At 46.8% G+C, this 25,241-nt stretch overlaps 1 protein-coding gene across 5 annotated transcripts in view; it reads left to right on the plus strand.

Moving 5' to 3' along the window:
* LRCH3 (leucine rich repeats and calponin homology domain containing 3) overlaps nucleotides 1-25,241 on the plus strand; it is a 143,293-nt gene that overhangs the window by 95,159 nt on the left and 22,893 nt on the right. For 3 of the 5 annotated variants that reach the window (XM_075340389.1, XM_075340386.1, XM_075340387.1), the window contains 6 exons: nucleotides 2,646-2,726; nucleotides 13,736-13,784; nucleotides 14,666-14,767; nucleotides 15,181-15,266; nucleotides 23,863-24,000; nucleotides 24,088-24,165. In XM_075340389.1, the coding sequence (XP_075196504.1) occupies nucleotides 2,646-2,726; nucleotides 13,736-13,784; nucleotides 14,666-14,767; nucleotides 15,181-15,266; nucleotides 23,863-24,000; nucleotides 24,088-24,165 (534 nt within the window). The remainder of the gene's footprint in view (nucleotides 1-2,645; nucleotides 2,727-13,735; nucleotides 13,785-14,665; nucleotides 14,768-15,180; nucleotides 15,267-23,862; nucleotides 24,001-24,087; nucleotides 24,166-25,241) is intronic. The other 2 variants (XM_075340388.1, XM_075340391.1) reach the window with 1 other exon arrangement.

Here is a 25,241-nt window from a genome sequence, read left to right on the forward strand (position 1 = left end):
TGTGTGCGGGGATGATGCGTGTGGGAGTGTCGGGGTGTGTGCGGGGATGATGCATGCGGGAGTGTTGGGGTGTGCGGTGATGATGATGCATGCGGGAGTGTTGGGGTGTGCGGTGATGATGATGTGTGCGGGAGTGTCGGGGTGTGTGCGGGGATGATGCGTGCGGGAGTGTCGGGGTGTGTGCGGGGATAATACGTGCGGGAGTGTCGGGGTGTGTGCGGGGATGATGCGTGCGGGAGTGTTGGGGTGTGTGCGGGGATGATGCGTGCGGGAGTGTCGGGGTGTGTGCGCGGATGATGCGTGCAGGAGTGTCGGGGTGTGTGCGGGGATGATGCGTGCGGGAGTGTCGGGGTGTGTGCGGGGATGATGCGTGCAGGAGTGCCGGGGTGTGTGCGGGGATGATGCGTGCAGGAGTGCCTGCGTGTGCGGTGATGACGGGGTCTCTCCCTCTCTCTCAGCTTTAAAAAAAAACAAAAAAAAAAAACCTGGATCCGTTTTTTTACCGGATCCGTCGCATCAGTTTTTACACACTCTGACACGGATCCGTTGCATCAGGCACAAACCGGATTGTACCAACACAACTTGGTACCGTTTTACCGACCAAGAAAGAAGTGAATCAATATGATTTACTATCAAATATTATTTAATTTTTAATAAATTCAAACAACAATAATATCATCAAACAAGAGAGCCGCCCTCTTTTGACAAAGCTTGAGGCGAAACGTGCGTTAAGGGTGGAGGGGCGCATGGCCAGATAACGTATTGCTTAATGTAAGTAACTGCTGCCTTTTGATGGTCACCATTGTTTGCAATTAGTACATAGTGATTGCTGTGTTAATTCTATTACCATTGTCATTTACATAGATAGTGTTATGCTTATTTGAACGGGTGAAACCTTTCTGTTGCTAAATGAATGTGACATGATGGAAACAGTCATTAGGGCTGATGGAAATTTAAATGGCATATAGGATAATAAGATAATATAATATACTACTCTGGAATCCGAAGTTATATCCTTTGCCCTGAATAAGAATAATAATAGATCTTATGCCCCATGATGTGTCACACATTATCGTAACAGAATGGTAGATGGCAATATTCAATATTGATATTTAACATTGATATATGGTATGGATATTGCACAGTGTCATAAAGGGCAGGAAGTTTATTTATAGTCTGGAACCATGTGTCCCCCAGGCGGCTCTCTTGTTTGATATTATTATTGTTGTTTGAATTTATTAAAAATTAAATAATATTTGATAGTAAATCATATTGATTCACTTCTTTCTTGGTCGGTAAAACGGTACCAAGTTGTGTTGGTTCAGTGTTTCTGAAGTGTGTATAGTAATTGGACTTGGGTTAAACAAACCGGATTGTGCCTGATGGCTAAAAACTGATGTGTTAAAGTAGCCTAATTCACCTGGCTAAGGTGTCCCACGGGCTTTACATCCGGAGCCTTTTTAGTGTCTGCAAATTGAAGAAATGTATCCTTTATCTGAAAGCATTAGATCTGCATACAGAATGTATAATTTAGGTTTGAAGCTGGGTTCAACATAGCGGCAGCGACAATGACGTCGCTGTTACGTCACCTTTTTCTGTGACGCAACAGCGACCTTGTAAGTCGCTGTTATGATCGCTACTTAACACAAACACAGCAGATGCAGCAGCCATCATAACGACACGCGTCGCTGTGGAAGCGATGCTGCGCTTGGTAACTAAGGTAAATATCGCGTGACCAACCAAAGTGCTTCTCTGGCTACCTGATATTTACCTTGGCTATGAGTGCAGGCTGGCTCCCTGCACTCATAGCCACAGTACACATCGGGTTAATAAGCAAACCTTTGCTTATTTCCCGATGTGTACTCTGGCTGTGTGCAGGGAGCCGGCACTGGCAGCGTGAGAGCAGCGGACGCTAGTAACTAAGGTAAATATTGGGTAACCAAGGAAAGGGCTTCTTGGTTACCCGATGTTTACCGTGGTTACAGCTTACCGCAGGCTGCCAGACGACGGCTCCCTGCTCGCTTCATTTCGTCGCTCTCTCGCTGTCACACACAGCGATATGTGCTTCACAGCGGGAGAGCAACGACCAAAAAATGAAGCAGGACATTCAGCAACAAGCAGCGACCTCACAGCAGGGGCCAGCTCGTTGCTGGATGTCACACACAGCGACAGCGACAGGACGTCGCTGCTACGTCACAGAAAATGGTGACGTAACAACGACGTCGTTGTCGCTATGTGTGAACCCAGCTTTTGAGGCAGACAAAGATAATGGTTTAATCTAGTGATAAGAAGGATGTTCCGGATGTCGGCTTATATCATTTGGAGAATAGATGCTTTAGGTTTGGATTTGTTCCAGTGAAATACACTGATTGTTCTAACCTTTTTCCTATTGTAATAGTAACATGTGAATAGGTTGCAACCTTTAGCATGAGCTCCAGAATGTTTCTTTTCTCTGTGCTCTTTATCTTCAGCGTCTTCTGTAACCTGTTTCATTCTATAATCCTTGCCTTGCTTTCTGCTCAGTCTAATCTTCGCATGCACTTTTTCTTGTGGGTGCGATGCAGGATGATATTTTCTCTCAACTGCTTTCATTTGAGCCACACTGTTTCTCTCCTCTCCTGTCTTCTTCTTCCTGCTGCTGGCAGAATGGCTTTGAACCTCATTTTTTCTTTGAGGTTGACAGTAACACCAATACCATTAAAAGGAGGCCAGGAAGCCACCTACAGGTGAATAACGCATGCCGTTACCGCTGTTTTGGTTATTTCCTTCCTCATGTGCCAATTTTAACTTTCATTATAGTTTTCTGCAACATGTATATGTGTTTATATTATTGTACACATCGGCTTCAGACAGTTTACTTCTAAAAAAAGGAGCTTCCAACAGGTTTTCTGGTGGTTTCTGCAGCCTTTCAGCAGAGATGAGGGGCTATAGGCACATAGCTGCTGTACTGATCCCATTGAAACCAGGAGAGTTCTGTTTGTGAAGAGACAGGCGACAGAACACATTGCTGTCTCGTAAAATACACTGTAAGCAACTAGACACTGGTACTCCTTCTGATAATACCTTCTCCAATCTATTCCAAAGCTAAATTCTGCTGACATAATGTCATCTGATAACATATCTCCAAGCCGAGCACTGTACATGATACAACTTCTCTGAAAATGCAGTGGATTGAAAGATATATAAAACAAGTCTTTAACGTAGCTCAGCATTTTACAGTAGCAAGCTTTTAAGCAACGGCTGATTATTATTTGTACAGTCGTGGCCATAAGTTTTGACTGAGACAATCTTGGTTTTCACAGACTGTCGATTCAGTTTTCTTTATCGTTCCTTTGGGAGACCCAGACCTTGGGTGTTTAGCTTCTGCCTCAGGAGGACACACAAAGTACTACACCTAAAAGTGTAGCTCCTCCCTCTGAGCTTATACACCCCCTGGTGAGCCAGTCACAGCCAGTTTATCGCTTTGTGTTCAGGAGGCATACATCCACACATGCATTCTCATATGATTTTTTTTTTTTTGGAAAAAGATTGAAGAAGTGCGGGTCCACGTCTGGAATCCCGGCATATCCCTTCTCACCCCACTGTGACGGCGGTGTTGTAAGGTTGATTTTCCAAGGCTGGAGCCTTACATGCCGTGCTCCTTCACCATTCCTCCTGGGCTCTGGATTGAAGTGGGAGCCAGCGCGGTCTCCATGCCCGGCAGGAGACCGGTCTCCGTCCACAGCTCCTTGAGAACTCTGCTGGACCGGAGCACTCATCCCCGGGGACCTGGCCCTGCGTCTCAGCAGATAAGTACCTGAGACGTTCATATGTTGGGGGTCCATGTCCTTTATTGTATGGGGAGAGTGTGTTTGCTGTATTTGTTTTGGCATTTCCGGCGGGTCCTCGGTTTTCGCCCGAGAACCGCGCCGATGGTGCCTGCGCGTCGGCCTCGCTGCTCAAATTTAGGCCCCGGCTTTGCCGGGGGCCTAGTTCCTGTTACCTGCCCCTCGCATGTCACTCATGCAGAGGGACAGGCACGGCTCCTCCCGGCGGCCGTCCTGCACAGGGGAGGGACACTCCCCACTGCTTGTGCGTGACTCCTCCCCTGCAGGTCTCTATGGCCCTCCAGATCCCGCTTTCCTACAGGGACGCCCCCGCCCATCGCTCCGGCGGCCATTTTCTTGGACAGGGTTCACTCTGCGCTGGGCTATCCTGCACTCTGCATCCCTGCTGAGGTGCTGTGCACTGGGGGTCCGGGCTTCGGGATCTGGAGGGCACACAACACCGCTTCCAGCGGTCTGGTAAGCCACAGCCGGTCTCTGGTTGTGGACCTCTGTATATACTCCCTGGGGTTCATTCTCTTTGTAGAAGCTGTTTTCCACTCCAGCAGCATGTCTCACACGAGGAGCAAGGCTCCAAAGCTTTATACTGCATGCGCTGCATGTAAGCTACTGCTGCCTGAACCGAGCACCTATCCACATTGTGATGTCTGCTCTAACTTGGCGGTGCCCCAGCCTGGAGTCTCACCCCCAGTGGTCTCTCAGGCTGCTTCTGCACCTGTGGCTGAACCCCCGGCCTGGGTAGAGTCCTTCTCTAGGTCTATCTCCCAGTCATTTGCTGAGTCCATGGGACTTCTGTCCAGGACTTTGATGAATATGCATCAGCCCCCTTCACAGGGTGCCTCTAATGCTCTTGCTAAGGGTCCTTTAGGATCCCTATCCTCTGACCTCCGTCCACTGAAGCTCACAGAGGATTCATCATCAGGGCACAGACCCTGTCCTCCTAAGAGGCGCCGCAGGGTTTCCTCTCCCTCTTCATCCCGCGGCTCTGATTCAAGAGCTGACTCGCAGGATGAGGAGGATGCCTTTACAGGGGGTTCGGAGGCTAACTCCTTGTGCCCCATTGATCTTTCTGAGGGTGACTCAGAACTTAGTGACTTGATTGCTTCCATTAATTCTGTACTGAATCTCAATCAGCCAGTATCAGAGGAGCAACCCTCTCTGGCAGAAAAGCACCAGTTTACCTCGCCTAAGAGAGTAAAGAGTGTGTTCTTTAACCACTCCAGTTTTCAGACCGCTGTGACCAAACCCAGGGCCTGTCCTGACAAAGGCTTCCCAAAGCGTGGTTTCTGATGACCGTTTTCCCTTTCCACCTGAGGTGGTCAAGGAGTGGGCTCACTCCCCAAAGGTAGACCCTCCGGTGTCTAGGCTCTCAGCCCGGCCGTTGTGTCGGTGGCTGATGGCACTTCCCTTAGGGATGCCACTGACCATCAGATTGACCTTCTGGCCAAATCCGTGTATGAAGCGGCGGGGGCCGCGATTCCCCCAACTTTTGCAGCAGTGTGGGCCCTCAAAGTCATCTCTTCTCTAGAGGAGATGCATTCCCTCACCAGAGAATTTATGCCCGAGATGGTTGCCTTAACTTCTCAAGCTTCAGCTTTTTCTTCTTATGCCATGTCTGCCATGCTGGAGGCTTCTCACTGCACTTCGGTGGCTTCGGCTAATTCCCTCGTTATCCGCAGGATCTTGTGGCTTCGAGAGTGGAAGGCAGATGCTTCTTCAAAGAAGTACCTTGCTGGGCTCCCTTTTGCTGGTTCCCGGCTGTTCGGTGAACAGCTGGATGAAATTATTAAAGAAGCTACTGGCGGGAAGAGTACTTCCATGCCACAAACCAAGACCAGGAAACCTGCCCAGGGTAGGATTCAGTCGAGGGTTTCGCTCCTTCGTTCCTCCAACTGGTCGTCCTCTAAGCCCTCCGCCTCGTCCGCTAACTCAGCTAAGGACCAGAAATCCAACTGGCGCTCAAAAGCGCGTCCACAGAAGATCGCAGGAGGTTCTGCCACTAAGGCAGCCTCCTCGTGACTCTCTGCCCGCTCCAGCAACGTCCTTAGTCGGTGGCAGGCTCTCCCACTTTGGCGACGCTTTCAACAAGTCTCCGATCAGTGGGTGAGAGATATCATCTCTCACGGCTACAGGATAGAATTCTCTTCCAGCCCGCCAAACAGATTTTTTCTCTCAACTCCCCCCTGCTCCAAGGCCGCCGCCTTCTCACAGGCCGTGGCAGCCTTGCAGGCCAACGGAGTAATTGTACCAGTTCCCGCCCGGGAACGGTTCAGAGGTTTTTACTCAAACCTCTTCCTAGTTCTCAAAAAGGACGGTACCTTCCGACCCATCCTGGATCTCAAGCTTCTCAACAAGCATGTTCGGGTGCGGCACTTTCGCATGGAGTCTCTGCGATCAGTCATTGCCTCAATGACCCAAGGGGATTTCCTGGCGTCCATCGACATCAGAGATGCCTATCTGCATGTGCCAATTGCAGTTTCACACCAGCGTTGGCTACGCTTTGCAATAGGAGAAGATCATTTCCAATTCGTGGCTCTCCCCTTCGGGTTAGCCACGGCCCCTCGGGTATTCACCAAGGTCATGGCAGCAGTGATTGCGGTTCTGCACCTCCAGGGGTTGGCAGTGCTCCCTTACCTGGACGACCTTCTAGTCAAGGCTCCATCCAGCGCAGACTGTCAGCGGAGTGTCTCGCTCACTCTCGCCACTCTAGCCCAATTCGGGTGGCTTGTCAATCTTCCCAAATCCACTCTGACTCCGACCCAGAGTCTCACGTACCTAGGGATGCAGTTCGAGACTCTGCCGGCACTTGTGAAGTTGCCCTTAAACAAACAGCTGTCACTCCAGTTGGCGCTGCGCTCTCTCCTGAGGCCCCGCCGTTATACCCTCAGACGTCTGATGCAGGTGCTGGGTCAAATGGTGGCGTCCATGGAGGCTGTTCCCTTTGCCCAGTTCCATCTGCGCCCCCTGCAGCTGGACATTCTCCGCTGTTGGGACAAGCGGCCTTCCTCATTACACAAGTTAGTGGCTCTGTCTCCACGGACCAAGAGCTCTCTTCAGTGGTGGCTTCGGCCCCTCTCCCTGTCCCAAGGGCGCTCCTTCCTGGCCCCGTCCTGGGTGATTCTCACCACGGATGCCAGTCTCTCCGGCTGGGGAGCGGCATGTCTCCACCACAGAGCACAGGGCACTTGGACTCCGTCCGAGTCAGCCCTTTCAATCAATGTGCTGGAAACCAGAGCCGTGCTTCTAGCTCTCCTAGCATTTCACCACCTGCTGGCGCGCAGGCACATTCGAGTCCAGTCAGACAACTCGACAGCGGTTGCCTACATCAACCATCAAGGCGGGACACGCAGCCGCCTGGCAATGATGGAGGTACAACGCATTCTTCAATGGGAGGAGGACCCCAGGTCCACCATATCCGCAGTCCACATCCCAGACGTGGACAACTGGGAGGCAGATTATCTCAGCCGTCAAAGTCTGGACGGTGGCGAGTGGTCCCTGCACCCGGCAGTATTTCAGTCGATCTGCCGCAAATGGGGCACTCCGGATGTGGACCTAATGGCATCCCGTCACAACAACAAAGTTCCTGTTTACGTGGCTCGCTCCCACGATCCTCAGGCCTTCGCCGCGGACGCTCTGGTTCAGGACTGGTCCCAGTTTCGTCTGTTCTACGTGTTTCCCCCTCTAGCTCTCTTGCCCAGAGTCTTGCGCAAGATCAGAATGGAGGGTCGTCGAGTCATCCTCATTGGACTGGCCCAGGCGAGCTTGGTATCCGGACCTGCTCCAACTGTCCGTAGAGATGCCGTGGCATCTCCCGGACCGTCCAGATCTACTCTCGCAAGGTCCGTTTTTCCGCCCGAATTCTGCGGCCCTCAAATTGACGGCGTGGCTCTTGAGTCCTGGATTTTGACGGCTTCTGGTATTCCCCCTGAAGTCATCTCCACTATGACTCGGGCCCGCAAGTCTTCCTCCGCTAAGATCTATCACAGGACTTGGAAAATTTTTCTGTCCTGGTGTCACTCTACCGGCCATCCCCCTTGGCCATTCTCCTTGCCGTCTCTTCGGTCTTTTCTACAGTCCGGTCTGCAGCTAGGACTGTCCCTCAACACTCTCAAGGGACAAGTTTCGGCACTGTCAGTTCTGTTCCAGCGGCGTCTTGCTTGGCTGGCTCAGGTCCGCACCTTCATGCAGGGCGCGTCTCACATCATTCCGCCTTACCGGCGGCCCTTGGACCCCTGGGACCTTAACTGGGTTCTCACGGTCTTGCAGAAACCCCCCTTTGAGCCTCTTAGGGAGGTTTCTTTGTATCGTCTTTCACAGAAAGTGGCCTTTCTGGTTGCCATAACTTCTCTCAGGAGAGTCTCTGATTTGGCTGCACTCTCCTCGGAGTCACCTTTTTTAGTCTTTCATCAAGACAAGGTGGTTCTCCGTCCGACTTCGGACTTTCTTCCTAAGGTGGTCTCTCCCTTCCACCTTAACCAGGACATTACCTTACCTTCCTTCTGTCCGGCCCCTGTTCATCGCTTTGAAAAAGCTCTACATACTCTAGATCTGGTGCGTGCTCTCCGGATCTATGTGTCTCGCACCGCTGCGCTTAGGCGGTGCACCTCTCTTTTTGTGCTAACCACAGGTCGGCGCAAGGGCCTCCCTGCTTCTAAGCCGACCTTAGCCCGTTGGATTAGGTCGACCATTTCGGACGCCTATTAGAGTACGCAGGCGCCTCCCCCGCCGGGGATCAAAGCACACTCGACCAGAGCTGTCGGTGCCTCTTAAGCTTTTAGGCACCAGGCTACGGTTTAACAAGTCTGTCAGGCTGCCACTTGGGGTAGCCTGCATACCTTCTCGAAGCACTACCAAGTGCATAGTCATGCTTCGGCAGATGCGAGCTTGGGCAGACGCATCCTTCAGGCGGCGGTCGCCCATTTGTGAAGTTAGGTTCTGCCTACTTCTTAGTTTTTTCTGTTTATTTCCCACCCAGGGACAGCTTTGGAACGTCCCAAGGTCTGGGTCTCCCAAAGGAAAGATAAAATAAAAGAGAATTTTGTTTACTTACCGTAAATTCTTTTTCTTATAGTTCCGTCTTGGGAGACCCAGCACCCTCCCTGTTGCCAATTTCCTTGTTCCGCGTGTTTTCACCGGCTGTTGTCGTGGACAGAGTCTCCGGTTGTTCCGGCTCTTGCTCTGTTCTACTTGTGGGAGGCTATTCTCCTTCAGCTTTTGCACTAAACTGGCTGGGACTGGCTCACCAGGGGGTGTATAAGCTCAGAGGGAGGAGCTACACTTTTAGGTGTAGTACTTTGTGTGTCCTCCGGAGGCAGAAGCTAAACACCCAAGGTCTGGGTCTCCTAATACGGAACTATAAGAAAAAGAATTTACGGTAAGTAAACAAAATTCTCTTTTTTAGATTAACAATGTGCATTAAAGGGAATCTGTCACCAGGTTTTTTGCAAAGTAATCTGAGCCCAGCATAATATAGGGGCTGAGACTCTGATACCAGCCATGTGTCACTTGCTTGTCTGCTTGCTGTCATTTTTATACCAGCACTGCTTTATCTTCTGCACAATAAGCGGTCCTCAGAATGCTTCACTCTCTATAACCCCTCTCACATCACTGGATTTGACCGCATTGTGTACACTGCTGCTAATCAGTGGTGGAGGTTTGGTTACATAGAACAGTTGGCTGAAGACATCTAGTCTAGTGATAATCTCCTGCTGATAACACACTGATTTTATTGAAACAGCATCACACAGCCTAATAAGTGACACCGCTGGAATCAGGTTCTCAGTAGCTACATCAGATTGCTTTCAGATTCCATAGCAAAAACCTGCTAGCAGATTCCATTTAACACTAGATTATGAAGTGATCAGATTAATTTCAATAATTGCTATTTGCCATAAAAAATTAACACAGATAAGTTTGCTGATATCACTCTCATACTGGTTGAGTTAAACAAAAGCTCAGGAGAAAAAGCGCAATAAGGTCTTACCCAACTTACATAATAAAGTAATCAGGGAATGTGCTCACCTTATTAGGTTGTGTGTCACATAACCAGATTCAAAGCATGTAATCGTCTGCTGCAGAGTCCACGCGCTTAACAAGCCGAAGCAGATCAGGAACAAAGTTGATGTGGAACTATTAGGCCCTGTGCGTACAGTGCAGTTTTTGATGCGGTTTTGGTGTATTTTGGGTGCAGTTTGTTGCCCTAAACTGCATGCATTTCCTTCCCCAGCAAAGTCTGAGAATTCAGAAAGGCTGTGCGCACATTGCGTCTCTTTTCTTTGCAGCTTTGGGTGCAGAAAAAAAGCAGCTTGTCAATTCTTTTTGCGTTTTTCCCTGCAGATTCCCATTGAATATAGTGAAAAAAACCACACCGAAACGCGGCAAAGATACATGCGTTATTTAATGCGTTTTTTCGGCCAGAGGTCCGTTTTTCTGCCAGAGGGCGTGTATTTTGCTGAAGAAACAAAACTGCAGTGTGCGCACATAGCCTTATGCAGCACAGTAAGGCTATGACAAAAATCCAGGAAAAATTGAATGAAGGTGGTTTTACTCTACGCATTTCGAAATGTCTCCCCACTTCATCAGGAGGTCCACCAATATAGGTTATACACTGGTTGAATTAAAAAAAGCCGACTAGTTGCATTAAAATGGGGCCACTGCTTGAAAACATTGTCCTCTTCTGTTAACCATGGTTACCTCTGAGGAGAGTATACATGCAGTCATTGCTTTGCAAAGCTTAACAGTGAAGGAGAGGCTGCTTGTAAGAGTGCCTCTAAATCATCCATTTATCGGATCATCAAGAACTTCCAAGAGAGGTTCAATTGCTGTGAATAAGGCTTCAGGGTGCCCAAGAAAGTCCAGCAAGTGCCAGAACCATCTCCTATAGAAGATTCGGCTACAGAATCAGTTGAAGACCAGTGCAGAGCTTGGTCAAGAATGGCAGAGACAGGTATTCGTGCATCTGTGCACACAGGGAGCCAAAGGCTATTAGAGCCCTTATTGATGTTTAGGGCATCAAAGAAGCCATTCCTCTCCAAGAAAAACCTTTTCATGCCGTGTGGCCTAAACCTTAACATGAGTCATGAGTCATGCCAACAGTACAGCATTCTGAGACCACTGATGTAGTTTTCATCCAATGGCATGCATTCACTTACAATTAGAATGGCATCTAAATATCCTCCAAGAATAACTTCTCCCAACGATCCAGGAGCATTTGGTGATTAAGGCCACATGTACACGTAGACTATTTGGTGTGTATTTGTTACCTCAGTATTTGTAATCCAAAACCAGGAGTGGAACAGTCAGAGGAAAAGTATAATACAAGGGTACAGAAGATTTTTTTGGTCCAAGGGCCACATTGCCATATTGAACCAATCCGAAGGGCCGCTAAAATTTTATATGGGTACTTACATGAATTAGTACATCACCAGAAGATGATTTGGAGGGTTTCTGCTCAATAAAAAAAAAAAAAAAAATCAGTGTGAACACCTGCTAACTGAAACTAAGTTTTTGGAGCAGAAACTGAAAAAACCCCACTTATCTCTTATCTCAATTTTGAGGATTTTTATGTGTTAGCTTTGCCATAAAGCTAGCTATCGATTTGCTACATGTATACAAGATCAGAACTGTTGTCAGCACATGTATGTGGTGCTAGAACCACCAACAGTACATAAATCTCTCCCATGCTGCACCTCCCTGTGCTTCTAGCACGAGATATCCCCTCCGCCTTGCCCCTCTCAATATTGACCCCTCTCCATACTGCCCTTCTTCGTAATATCCCCCCACACTTGCCCCTCTGTAATGTCCCCCACACACTGCCCCACAGTAATATCTTCCACACAGTGCCCTTCTCTATAATATCCCCCCACACAGCCCCTCTATAATGTTGCCTTACACTGCCCGTCGCCCATCTCCATAATTCCTCCCCTCTCACACTGACGCTCTCCAAAGTATCACCTCACTGCCCTTCTACAAAATATCACCCCATACCTACCCCTTTCCATAATATTCCCCCACACTGCCTCTCTGCATAAAGTCCACACCACCCCATGCTATACTATGCTCCCTTTCATAATCCATCTTAATTGCCCCATAATGTCCCTCACTGTTCCATAATGCCCTCCACAGCTCCATAATGTGCCCCATTGCTCCTATTCCTCGATCTCTCCCATATGTCCCCTGGAAAATAACACCAATCCTGTAACCCATTTCATCTTTGGCTCCTCCTGGATTGCTTGCCAATTTCCGTTGCGGCCGGCGCCAACAACGGTGTGATGAGGTTAGTAGCGTGCAGACCTCACCATGCTGATGCACGTCGAGGAGGGAGCTTACCGAACTTTCTCTGCCTTGGCCCTGGTGCCACAGTGTTTAAATATATTCACGTCTGAAAGGCACAAATAACTTTGACTTTAGGAGGAAAGACTTCGGCGTCCCCCAGTTCCCGAGGGCTGCATATTGTGCAGGCCTAGTATAATAGAAACACGTGCATCACTTCTACATTTTTACCCACTTCTGATTTTGGCTTACAAACCGTGAGGTAAAAAACTCACCAAATACTCAACGTGTGCACGGGGTCTAAGACTGTCACAAAGCAAAAGTGATAACGAAGTGTCTCAGGGAACAAAACATTGATATTTTGGGTCAGTGGACAGTAAACTCCCCAGGTTTCAATCCAATTGATAGACTGTGGTCAACAATTAAAATGCAAGCGCACAAACAAAAACACAGAAATTTTGATAAACTCCAAGCACTGGTTAGGTCAGAATAAGTTGTCATTGGTTAGGATTTGGCCTAGAAGCCAATATCCAGCATGCCAAGGCGCATTGTGGAGGTCTTGAAAAATAGTGTCAACACTGTAAGTAATGAGTCTTTGCATAAACTTGATGTATTTGTAAAAACTTATAAAATGCTGATAATTGTACTTCAGTAACCCTAGAAACATCTAAAAAAAAAAATCTAAAAACACGGAAGCTGCAAACTTTCTAAAAACCAAAATCTGTGTCTGTTTCAAACGTTTTTGGCCACCACTGTATAAAAATGTTCTGGTGTACCCTGCTGGCAGTAGCGGTATGGGTGCAGATTTCTTTAATCTGAATCCGTGTTCTGAGTTTTCGAACGCTGCAGTGTTTGAAGAATGAACCTTTCTCGTGCAGTGTCACGTATACTAATATATATCGGGACTAATCCAGTAGGATATCTCCCTCCACTGGTCCTGCCTCAGATCTTCCAATCACTCTTTCCTGGTCGTGATTGACAACGTCCATACACCACTCATTTTGTTAGGGCTCTTTTCCACTTGTGTACAGCTTCCGATGCAAGAGCATCAGAAGCGATATGCTAATGACCCTCTGCTGCGGGTGTCAGCCAAGGGTCATGCAACTGTGATGCGAACTTGCGATCGCATTACAGGTGCTGAGAGGATGGAGGGAACGCTTTCTCCTTATCCCTCCACTGTCAGTCTGTCTCTGCGTACACCGCACTGCAGTCGAATAACATGCGAGTGCAGTGCAATGTTTCACACACTCCCATAGACTTGTATGGGGGTGCGTGAGCGGAGACTCGCTGCAAGAGGAAACTGCCTCATTGATTAACACTGCCGCGAAGTGTTCCCTGCTGGACTATGCCTGCTTCATTAGTCCATGCGATGCTGCTGAATAAACTTTATTCTTCAGACACTGCATAATTTGTAAGCAGATAAACTGCCTCATTAGAATAATGATATCTGCACTTACACTGTTATAGTAGTGGTTAGGGACAGTTGGGAATCAGACAGGTGTCCTTCTAAACTGTAAGAATATTAGCTTCATTGACCGTTCAATACCTTGTTACTCCATATAGCCTTGTTGTTTTTCACGGTCTTCCACTTTCTCATGAGAAAGCCATTTATTTTACCTTTCTGTTTAATTTTTTAACAGAGTGATGAGAGGTCATCATTGACTCCCATTTCGCCCACTTCTCAGACTGGTAAGTGCATTCTGAATTGTACTTGTGATATTTTTAGTACCTTTTTGTATGAAATTGAATGTGACCTCAACACAAACGGCAGACATGCTTAACTATAAGATGTTAAAACCTGGGCAAAGGGGGAACATTGCGTAAAAGGAGAAACACCTATATTTGATATTTTCCACCACTGAAGTGCTACTTGACAGTCTGGGCTTCAGCGATGACGTGCCTAGCTTTACCGATACACTTCTGAGACCAGCGATTTCTGCAGCGGATATATGGCTCTCTTTAAATATTTTATGCAATTTGACCCCTTACTCCAAAGAGGGAAATCCCCTTTTAATGTTCATGTTTTTCGTAGAAAATGTTAAGCAAACACCAATAAATATAATGTTGATGGAAAATTCCTTTTAACACTATGAGATTGTTGGCCACTCTCTACCGGATTCACCTGCTGAAGGTTTCTTTTGGATAACTTGTTGGTTTTCTTTCTTCATGTTTTAGCTTTGACTGGTACCAATTCCATCGGAGCGTTAGGCTTGCTTTGGGGACCTTTCATGGTCCAATCCCCTCAAACTCTTGTTATGCCATGGTCACATGGCTGTTGTAGTAATCTGGCTCCGTGTGCAGATCATGTACTCTTCTGCATTGCAGATATATGCCAGAGCTACTCCCAAAATCATTCATGTGCACATGCAACATGTAGTCTGTTGTGCCCTTTTTAAGTTTGGTTATGTGGACACAATAGTAGTTTTTATTCACTTTAGCGATAATGGTAAGCATGGGCAATAAAACTGTTGTCAGCGCAAGATAAATGCGTAATGTGGAGTTCACAATTGCAAACAAGATATCAAACCCTATATGAAATAATCGTTTTATCTTTGATATATTTTTTGCAGTACATTTGTCCTCGCCAGCATCTGTTACATCATATCGATGCTCCCCTCAGCGTCCAGAAAGCTTCTTATTCCGGGCCGCTGTTCGAGAAGAAGTCAAGAGAAGTAAGTGAGAGCTGATTTTTACACCTCCGCTTATGAACAAACCTGGCAGTCCTAATGCTGACAATCCCTTGTCTTCAGAATAAGAAAAAAAATTGTTTTATGCTTGTTTATCCTTTTAGTTGGAGCTTCTGATAGGTGTTTTAGTCTAAAAGGTTGAATCTGCTTGTATGCGCTGAATCATCTTCAAGCAGATAAAGAGAAAACAAATCCCTAAAATCCATACATTTTAATACACAAAATCCAAATGTGATTTATTCATTCCAAATTGTATTTGTGAAGCATCTGCTATTTTATGGCTGTGGAAAAAAACCCATTGAACTACGAGATGGCTACTTTTTTGATGCTGGTAATATTGCATATATGTAAGAGTAGTAGTGAGTTATATTGATTTCTCCATTGTTTTCTGGTAACAGGTAATACCCCTCCTCCTGCTTCTAGTGATTTCACAAGCTCCAAAATTAGACAAGAGGAATTAGACGTCTCAGATCAACTCAGAAAGGTTTGTAACTGCGAAACAAAATACTATAGTATATGCCACTGATTCTAAATGTGGAGATCCAATGAGATGGTCACAATAAGAAATTTTGTCTCTTCTAATGAAGCCCTTAGAGCTGTCCCTGAGCTGCCTTACTAGGAAAAGTTAAAGAAAAGGCTCTTGCTATCAAACTAGATGCCGTCAGCTGATTGCATCTATGATCCTTTATAATCTGGATCATAAATAGGAAATCAGAATAAGCCAAGCACTGCGCTCAGCAGCCCTATAAGGATTCAATGAAGCCCTGTTCTGCCAATCAATGTGGGCTCCAGCAGTTGTACCCCTAGTAATCAATAAGTGAAAACTTATTAGCATAAGAGATTTCTTGTAAGAAGCCCTATACCATTGATAGCACAGTTCTTCAGAGATTTAGCTCCTTCCTAACTGGCAGAACAAGTCATTGGATTAGTGTACTGCTAGTTCTCCTTTGGTGGGATGTTCTCATCTAATGCCACAATGGTAACTTGCATGCTCAACAGCGCTATCCCTAGAAACACACTTCTTCAATACTCAGTTCAATTTGCTGCCATTATGATATCCTCATACGTCCTCTTGTGAAATATTCGAAGAATTTAACACCTCATTCCACAAGAGGATCTATCGACCTAATGAATTCCTTTATAACTTTATTGTGGGAATACTGTAAGCATAGGCCTCGAAGGCACAGAAATTACCACACTCAGTTCCTTCAGAATGCTATATTAACAGGCAAACAACCTTAATTTGCTCGCAGTCCTTCACAATATGTAAAGGCACATAACTTTTTTTAAAAATATGCTTGCGGTCATTTAAAGCCATAAAGAATTTGGACCCCAGCACCTGGAAAGAACTCCTGAGCCCTATACAGCATATCTGTGACGACATGGACTCTCATGGGTTAACGTTTCTTAACATTCAGCCAGACTATTGTTCTTATGTGTGCTAAGTCATGTTTGCTTAGCTATTGTATCTCCAGTCTCTTCCAGTAATCATTGTATTGTAGTTGTGTATTGATAATGTAATTACCTTAGTAGCCATTGTCTAGTCGGTGACTTGCCGACTCCATGTAGATATACTGAGTCTTTCTATGCACATCATTTAAATGAACATTATCCATGCAGCTTGAAATTCATCCAATGGGAGAAGCAATCTTGTCCAACCAATCGATGAGGACGCAGTGCATCCTAAGGGAAAGTTATGGCTATAAAAGGGACTTCGTTAAGCCACCAGGGTTGTTGAAGGTTGATGGATGCTGATGGATCCAGTCTAAGCTCTTTGGAGCTGACTAGAGGATCAGGATATCTTATGGCTTCAATCTAGGGACTCCGGTTCCGGTTGGAGACCATATCCACAGCCTAGGAATTTCGACCCCGGCTGCCAGGATTGGATCATCATACCAGGACTACCTAAGGAGGACACTCAGGTTGGGACAGTTCAGTCACCTGTTGCAGACCTCACACAGCTTCCTAAATCTGGCGTTATTCTTTTCTCGGTGGGTGCCCGCCAAAAGCGGGGTGCTGCTGGATTTGAGTAAATAGCCCTGGAACCTCTGAGGCATGGACATTCTAAATTCCTGGTGAGCCAGCGGAAGGGTGAGACTCTGTTGCCTGTTACATTTGTGTGTTTTGCTGGTTATGTGTTATGTGCCGTTAATTGTTTGGGGATCCAATAAAGTCTAATTATTGTGGTTCCCTCATCCTGTGTTGTCTGAGTAGTGTTACGCCCACGGTTAAGGAGGCCGGCGTTCAGGTGGGATGAGCCCTGAGCCACGCTGTCTTTCTAAAGGCGGCGGGTTTTAGTGGACGAGAGCACCCACTGAGCCCCGTGTCTCCACAATTGGTGGCAGTAGTGGGATTTGAACCCACGCCTCCAAAGAGACTGGGGAACCACAATAATTAGACTTTATTGGATCCCCAAACAATTAACGGCACATAACACATAACCAGCAAAACACACAAATGTAACAGGCAACAGAGTCTCACCCTTCCGCTGGCTCACCAGGGATTTAGAATGTCCATGCCTCAGAGGTTCCAGGGCTATTTACTCAAATCCAGCACCACCCCGCTTTTGGCGGGCACCCACCGAGAAAAGAATAACGCCAGAGTTAGGAAGCTGTGTGAGGTCTGCAAACTCTGTAACAGGTGACTGAACTGTCCCAACCTGAGTGTCCTCCTTAGGTAGTCCTGGTATGATGATCCAATCCTGGCAGCCGGGGTCGAAATCCCTAGGCTGTGGATATGGTCTCCAACCGGAACCGGGGTCCCTAGATTGAAGCCATAAGATATCCTGATCCTCTAGTCAGCTCCAAAGAGCTTAGACTGGATCCATCAACCTTCAACAACCCTGGTGGCTTAAGGAAGTCCCTTTTATAGCCATAACTTTCCCTTAGGATACACTGCGTCCTCATCGATTGGTTGGACAAGATTGCTTCTCCCATTGGATGAATTTCAAGCTGCATGGATAATGTTCATTTAAATGATGTGCATAGAAAGACTCAGTATATCTACATGGAGTCGGCAAGTCACCAACTAGACAATGGTGGCTACTAAGGTAATTACATTATCAATACACAACTACAATACAATGATTACTGGAAGAGACTGGAGATACAATAGCTAAGCAAACATGACTTAGCACACATAAGAACAATAGTCTGGCTGAATGTTAAGAAACTTTAACCCATGAGAGTCCATGTCGTCACAATATCATCCTCTCAAATCATTAGGCAGAATTGGTGAGAAATGTATGGTCGCCAGCAGGTTCTGTCTACTTGGCCACCCACCAGTACAAGAATCGGTTCCCAAAGTCCACTTTGTGATTGAAGTGGTAGTGAGCAAGTCCCCCACTGCACTATGTCTCACTTCTAGAGATGACCGGACCTGTGGAAGTTTAGTTTGAAGGATCAGCCGGACTTTAGGTAAAGTTCAGTTTGGGATCCAGACTTGACCTGCACCCCAATGAAAGTCACTAATTGGGCAGTTCGGGTCTCCGCCTACACGCACCAGCCATAAATAGATCATCCACCCTCCCTTAGAAGTGGGGTTTCCAATTTTTTTTTTAATTTTTTTTTTTGTTTGTTACACTACATCCAAGCATGTTGTTGTTGTTACCCCCCCCCCCCTCCAGTGTGAGCTGTTCTGACACTGCAATCAGCTCGCACTGGGCTGAGCACCAGGCGTACCCAAGCACAGTGATCGTGTGAGTAGTTTGCATGCGTAAAACACTCCAAGCTGTTTGTTTTTTTTTCTGTAAAGTCTACTTGGTACAAATACCGAACCTCCGATTCGCTCATCTCTACTTAAATGCCATACACTAATAGCAGTCAGGCCTCCAGCGATCAGATATACACAATGTTTTCTGTGGACAGCTGATAGATGTAGTTTTTGGGGAACACCCTTAAAGCAAGACTCAAGATACCTGTCCAGTTAGACCTTTGATTGAAAAAAACACACTTTCAAAGTAGGATATTCTAATAGAATGATCTTTTTATTCCTAGACTGCTTTAAGTCTCTTGTGAGAAAAGCTCATTACAAATGGTGGTTCTTGTTCATGAATTGTGGTCCATAGAGACACTGGATGGGGAACGTTGGTTTAAGGCAGTGCTCCATGCATTATTTTTTTCATTGCTTTATTTAACCCCTTAGTGACGGAGCTAATTTTCACCTTAATGACCAGACCAAATTTTGCAATTCTGACCAGTGTCACTTCATGAGGTTATAACTCTGGAACGCTTCAACGGATCCCGGTGATTCTGAGATTGTTTTTTCGTCACATATTGGACTTCATGTTAGTACCAAATTTAGGACAATATTTTTTGCGTTTATTGAAGAAAAAAATTGAATATTGGCAAAAATTTTGAAAATTTAGCAATTTTCAACTTTTGAATTTTTATACCGTTAAACCAGAGATTTCTGTGACACAAAATAGTTAATAAATAACATTTCCCACATGTCTACTTTACATCAGCACAATTTTGGAAACAAAATTTTTTTTTGTTAGGAAGTTAGAGGGGTTCAAAGTTTATCAGCGATTTCTCATTTTTACATCAAAATTTACAAAACCATTTTTTTTAGGGACCACATCACATTTGAAGTGACTTCAATAGGCCTAGATGACAGAAAATACCCAAAAGTGACACCATTATAAAAACTGCACCCCCCAAAGTACTCAAAACCACATTCAAGAAGTTTATTAACCCTTCAGGTGCTTCACATGAACAAAAGCAATGTGGAATGAAAAAAAGCAAAAATTAAATTTTACCTAAAAATGTTGCTCTAACCCAAATTTATTCACTTTTAGAAGAACTAACACAACAAAATGGACCCCAAAACTTGTTCCCCACTTTCTTATGAGTGCGCCGATACCCCACATGTGGTCAGAAACCTCTGTTTGGACAAATGGGAGGGCTCGGAACAGAAGGAGCAATATTTGAATTTTGGAAAGCAAATTTGGCTGAAATAGATTGCGAGCACCATGTTGCATTTACAGGTCCGCTAAGGTACCTAAACAGAAGAAACCCCTCACAAGTGACACCATTTTGGAAACTAGACCCCTCAAGGCTTCTATCTAGGGGTATAGTGAGCATTTTAGATCCACAGGTACTTCACAGATTTTGTTAACGTTACGTTGTCATATTGAAAATTTTAATAATTTTCTCAAAAATGTTGCTTTAGCATCAATTTTCTCACTTTTTCAAGAGGTAATTCCAAAAATTTGACCTCAAGGTTTGTTAACCACTTTTTATGAGCGCGGTGATACCTCACATGTGGTCTGAAACCTTTGTTTGGACAAATGGGAGGGCTTGGAACGAAAGGAGCAATATTTGAATTTTGGAAAGGAAATTTGGCTGAAAAAGATTGCGGGCACCATGTCACATTTGGAGGACCCCTAAGGTACCTAAACAGCAGAAACCCCACACAAGTGACCCCATTTTGGAAACTAGGCCCCTCAAGGAATTTATCTAGATGTTTGGTGAGTACCCTGAACCCCCAGGTGCTTCACAGAATTTTATAACGTTGAGCCATGAAAAAAAAAAAAAAAAAAAAAATTTACCACAAAATTGTTATTTCAACCAGGTAGCTTTTTTTTTTTACAAGAGTAAAAGGAAAAAATTCAGCATAACATTTATTGTGCAATTTCTCCTGAGTTTGGCGATACCTTATATGTGGTGGAAATCAACTGTTTGGGCGCATGGCAGGGCTCGGAAGGGAAGGAGTGCCATTTGACTGCAAAATTGGCTGGAATCAATAGCGGACGCCAGGTTGCATTTGGAGAGCCCCTGAGGTGCCTAAACAGTGGAGGTCCCCCACAAGTGACTCCATTCTGGAAACAAGACACCTCAAGGCTTTTATCTAGGTGTATAGTGAGCAGTATGAATCCACGAATACTTCACAGAATTTGATAAGCTTAGGTTGCCATATTGAAAATTTTCATTTTTTTCACAAAAATGTTGCTTCAGCATCAAATTTCTCACTTTTTCAAGAGACAACAACAAACCGTGGACCCAACAGGTTGTTATCCAATGTCTTATGAGCACAGGGATACCCCACATGTGGCCAAAAACCTCTGTTTGGATAAATGGGAGGGCTTGGAATGGAAGCAGCACCATTTGAATTCTGGAAAAGTTGAAATAAATTGCGGGCACCATGTCACATTTGCAGGGCCCCTTGGGTACCTATACATTAGAAACCCCCACAAGTGACCCCATTTTGGAAACTGGATTTTATTCAGGAGTATAATAAGCATTTTGAATCCACAGGTACTTCACAAAAATGTTGCTGTAGCAACCAATGTCTCACTTTTAGGCTATGTGGCCATGAGCCAGCGACACGGCGTCTAGTACACAGTGTCAGCCTCCTGCAGAGATGTGAGTGTTGTGCACGGGAGAACGCAGCTGCCCATGCCCACGATTTGGGTTCAGGCCGCTGTGGAGCTCTATGCTACCTGCAGAGAACACTCATCTCCGCAGCATAAATTGACATGCTGAGGCTCGGGAAGCTGCGCCACAGGTCAGTTTGTGGCGGAGAAAAGAAGCACATTGGGCAAGCACATTGGGCATGGGATTTCTAAAAATCCTTCCACTGTGCTTCTACTGCACAATGCAGCGTTATGGACGCAGGGAAAACACTCTGCGCCCAAAACGCTGCAAATCCCGATTGTGGGCGCACAGCCTAAAATGCTACAATGGATGAATGGATACATGTCAAACATATATAACGTCCCACCCCCTGCATATTCTAAGCTGGCGCCCTTTAGTGCCTTTCATGTGGCACTAAAGGGTGCCTAGCCTTGTATTTAGCCCCCCAAAAAAATAATAATTAAAATAAACGACGTGGGGTCCCCCCCATTTTTGATAGCCAGCTAGGGTAAAGCAGACAGCTGTAGCCTGCAAACCACAGCTGACAGCTTCACCTTGTCTGGTGATCAATTTGGAGGGCTCCCCAGGCGTTTTTTTAAAAAAAAAAAAAAACGTGGGGTCCCCCCCAAATTAGATCACCAGCCAAGGTGAAGCAGACAGCTGGGGTCTGGTATTCTCAGGGTGGGAAGAGCCATGGTTATTGGACTCTTCCCAGCCTAAAAATAGCAGGCCGCAGCCGCCCCAGAAGTGGCGCATCCATTAGATGCGCCAATCCTGGCGCTTCGCCCCAGCTCATCCCGCGCCCTGGTGCGGTGGCAGACGGGGTAATATATGGGGTTGATACCAGCTGTAATGTCACCTGGCATCAAGCCCTGGGGTTAGTGATGTCACGACATCTAAACAGATACCCGACATCACTAACCCAGTCAAGTAATAGACAAAAAAAAAAAGACAAAAAAAAATTTATTTGAAAAAAAAACTCCCCGAAACATTCCTCTTTCCCCAATTTATTGAAAATAAAGAAATTACGGTCGCTGTAATCCGCTGTAATCCGTGAGGTCCCACGCCGACTCTGGATCTTCTAGAATATGGGGGGCACGTTCAGGGAACGTATCCCCCATTTTCTGGAAGAGCAAGCTCTCCATGAGCAGTGTGGGTGCAGTAATCTGAGAATACTGCACTCACACTGCCCCGGTCCAACTTAGGGCAGAGTGACCTGCAGTAACCTCATTCCAGAATATGAGGGGCACGCTCACAGAACGTACCCCCCATTTTCTGGAACAGCAGTCTCTCCATGTGAGGACCACACTCCTCACATGGAGAGACTGCTGATTACTGCACTCACTCTCCCCCGGTCCACAGTGGAGCAGCCTGTGCATCAGCGACGTCAGCGTCCCTGCAAGACTGACGTCGCTGATGCACAGGCTTCTCCACTGTGGACCGGGGGAGGAATCCAGCTGACAGCCGCTGTCTGCGCATGCGCCGTCAGCATTCAAGAAGGAGGCGGCGTGATCGCGGGACGGATCACCAGACAGGTAACGTATGACCGGGGGCTCGGGGGCTGGGGGGGGTGATGGGGGGGTGACCTAGTGGGACCTGGGGGGACCTGGGGGGACCTGGGGACACCTTTCTGCCGCATGTGACGTGTCACATGCGGCAGAAAGAGCAGAATGAATGCGGGGGAGGGGGGGTGGCTCTGGAGACCCGGAGGGGGCTCCGGTGACCAGAGGGCTCCGGTGGACCGGAGGAGGGGTCAGGGGGAGGACATTTCCCTCCGATCTGAAATGTTTGATCATTTCAGATCGGAGGGAAATGAATGCAGAGCCGGCGGCGGCAGTTTTCAGCGCGCGTCGGCGCCATCTTGCACGCTCCGGAGGGGGGCTCTGAAGAACTGGAGGGGGCTCCAGGGACCAAAGAGCTCCGGTGTACCGGAGGAGAGGTCAGGAGGGGGACATTTCCCTCCGATCTGAAATGTTTGATCATTTCAGATCGGAGGGAAATGAATGCAGAGGCGGCGGCGGCGGCGGGAGTTTTCAGCGCGCATCGGCGCCATCTTGGATTTTCCGGAGGGGGGGGGGGTTGGATGGATTTCTCCGGTACCGGGGGCTTTGGGGGCACTAAGGGCTCACATTTATTTCTCATCTGACATGTTTGATCACGTCAGATGAGAAATAAATAAATTTTACCAGCCATTTTTTTTTTTTTTATGTTGTCGCCGGTATACGGTGTATACCGGCGATCGCATTAACGGGGTGCATACAAAACACCCCGATTCATAATCTGGGGGGTCTCAGCTACCCCCGGTAGCTGAAACCCCCGAGATTTTTCGTCACTGGGGGGCGCTACAGGGTTTTTCCGGCCTGACGTCTCAAGACGTCGGAACAGAATAAGTACCCTGTTTTTCCGACGTCTTGAGACGTTAGGCCGTCGCTATGGGGTTAAAAAAAGAATAAGGGACTGTGCACCTGAACATATTGTGGCTTTATTTTCTTATCTGTATTCAGTCCATAATTCAGGCTTGGAACTGCAGCTTTAATACAGGCAGAAAAATCCAGCAATTAGTGATAAATACGGTCATGTGATCCGTCCTTAAGAGAGTCCTTATCCTTGAAGTAGTCTGAATGCTCAATCGTAGTGGTCTCTAACTTGTCTCTCCAAGTGCTGCAATCTATACAGGGTTGGACATAATTGCTTTAATTTTAAAGTCTTCCTTTTTTTTCTCAGAATATTGAATCGCGGTTAAAGGTATCCCTTCCCGCTGACCTAGGAGCGGCTCTCACAGATGGCGTGGTATTGTGTCATTTAGCCAATCATGTTCGGCCACGATCCGTGCCGAGCATACATGTCCCCTCACCTGCTGTTGTAAGTATTGTGCGGTTGGAGTAACCTAAAAGCTGTAAAAGAAATGTAGTGCTTTCACCAGTAACAGTCCTTGTCTGTCTTCCATAGCCTAAACTTAAAATGGCAAAATGCAGGAGAAACGTTGAAAACTTCTTGGAAGCCTGCAAAAAAATTGGTGTTCCCCAGGTAAGAAAACGCACTGGTATGAGAACACAATAGACTATTCATTTTTTGTTTTAATTATTGTTTTTACAGCCATTTTCTTTGGCTGCTTTCTAGAATCAATCTAAAAAAATGAATATATAAGTACAGCTCTACTTTCCTTCTCACATTCTAGCTTTTGTTATAACTTTATTTTTCTTTATCGTTCCTTTGGGAGACCCAGACCATGGGTGTTTAGCTTCTGCCTCCGGAGGACACACAAAGTACTACACTTAAAAGTGTAGCTCCTCCCTCTGAGCTTATACACCCCCTGGTAGCCAGTCCTAGCCAGTTTATTGCTTTGTGTCAGGAGGCATACATCCACACATGCATTCTCATCTGATTTGTTTGACTTTTGGAAAGAGTTTGAAGAAAAGCGGGTCCATGTCTGGACTCCCAGCATGTCCCTTCTCACCCCACTGTGTCGACGGTGTTGTTAAGGTTGATTTACAAGGCTGCAGCCTTACATGCCACGCTCCTTCACCATCCCTTCTGGGCTCTGGCTTGAAATGGGAGCCAGCACGGTCTCCATGCCTGGCAGGAGTCCGGTCTCCATCCACAGCCCCTTGAGGATTCTGTTGGACCGGAGCACTCATCCCCAGGGACATGGCCCTGCGTCTCAGCAGCTAAGTACCTGAGACGTTTATGTTGGGGGTCCTGGTTCTTTATTGTAAGGGGAGAGTATGCTGTATGTGATTGTTTTAACTTTTCCGGCGGGTTCTCTAGCTGTTGCCTGAGAACCGCGCAGATGGTGCCTGCTTGTCGGCCTCGCCGCTTAAATTTAGGCCCAGGCTTCGCCGGAGGCCTAGTTTCATTTTCCTACCTTCACATGTCACTCATGCAGAGGGACAGGTTCGGCTCCTCCCGGCGGCCGTTCTACACAGGGGAGGGACACTCCCCACTGCTGGGGCGTCCCTCCTTCCCTGCAGGTCTCTATAGCCCTCCAGTTCCCGCTCTTTTATAGGAATGCCCCTAGTCCCGCCCCCTCTCTTCGCTCCGGGGGCCATTTCTCAGACAGAGTTCACTCTGCTCTGGGACATCCTGCATTCTGCATCTCTGCT

The sequence above is a fragment of the Anomaloglossus baeobatrachus genome, chromosome 3 (genome assembly GCF_048569485.1).
Source record: "Anomaloglossus baeobatrachus isolate aAnoBae1 chromosome 3, aAnoBae1.hap1, whole genome shotgun sequence".
In the NCBI taxonomy this organism is placed as follows: Eukaryota; Metazoa; Chordata; class Amphibia; order Anura; family Aromobatidae; genus Anomaloglossus; species Anomaloglossus baeobatrachus.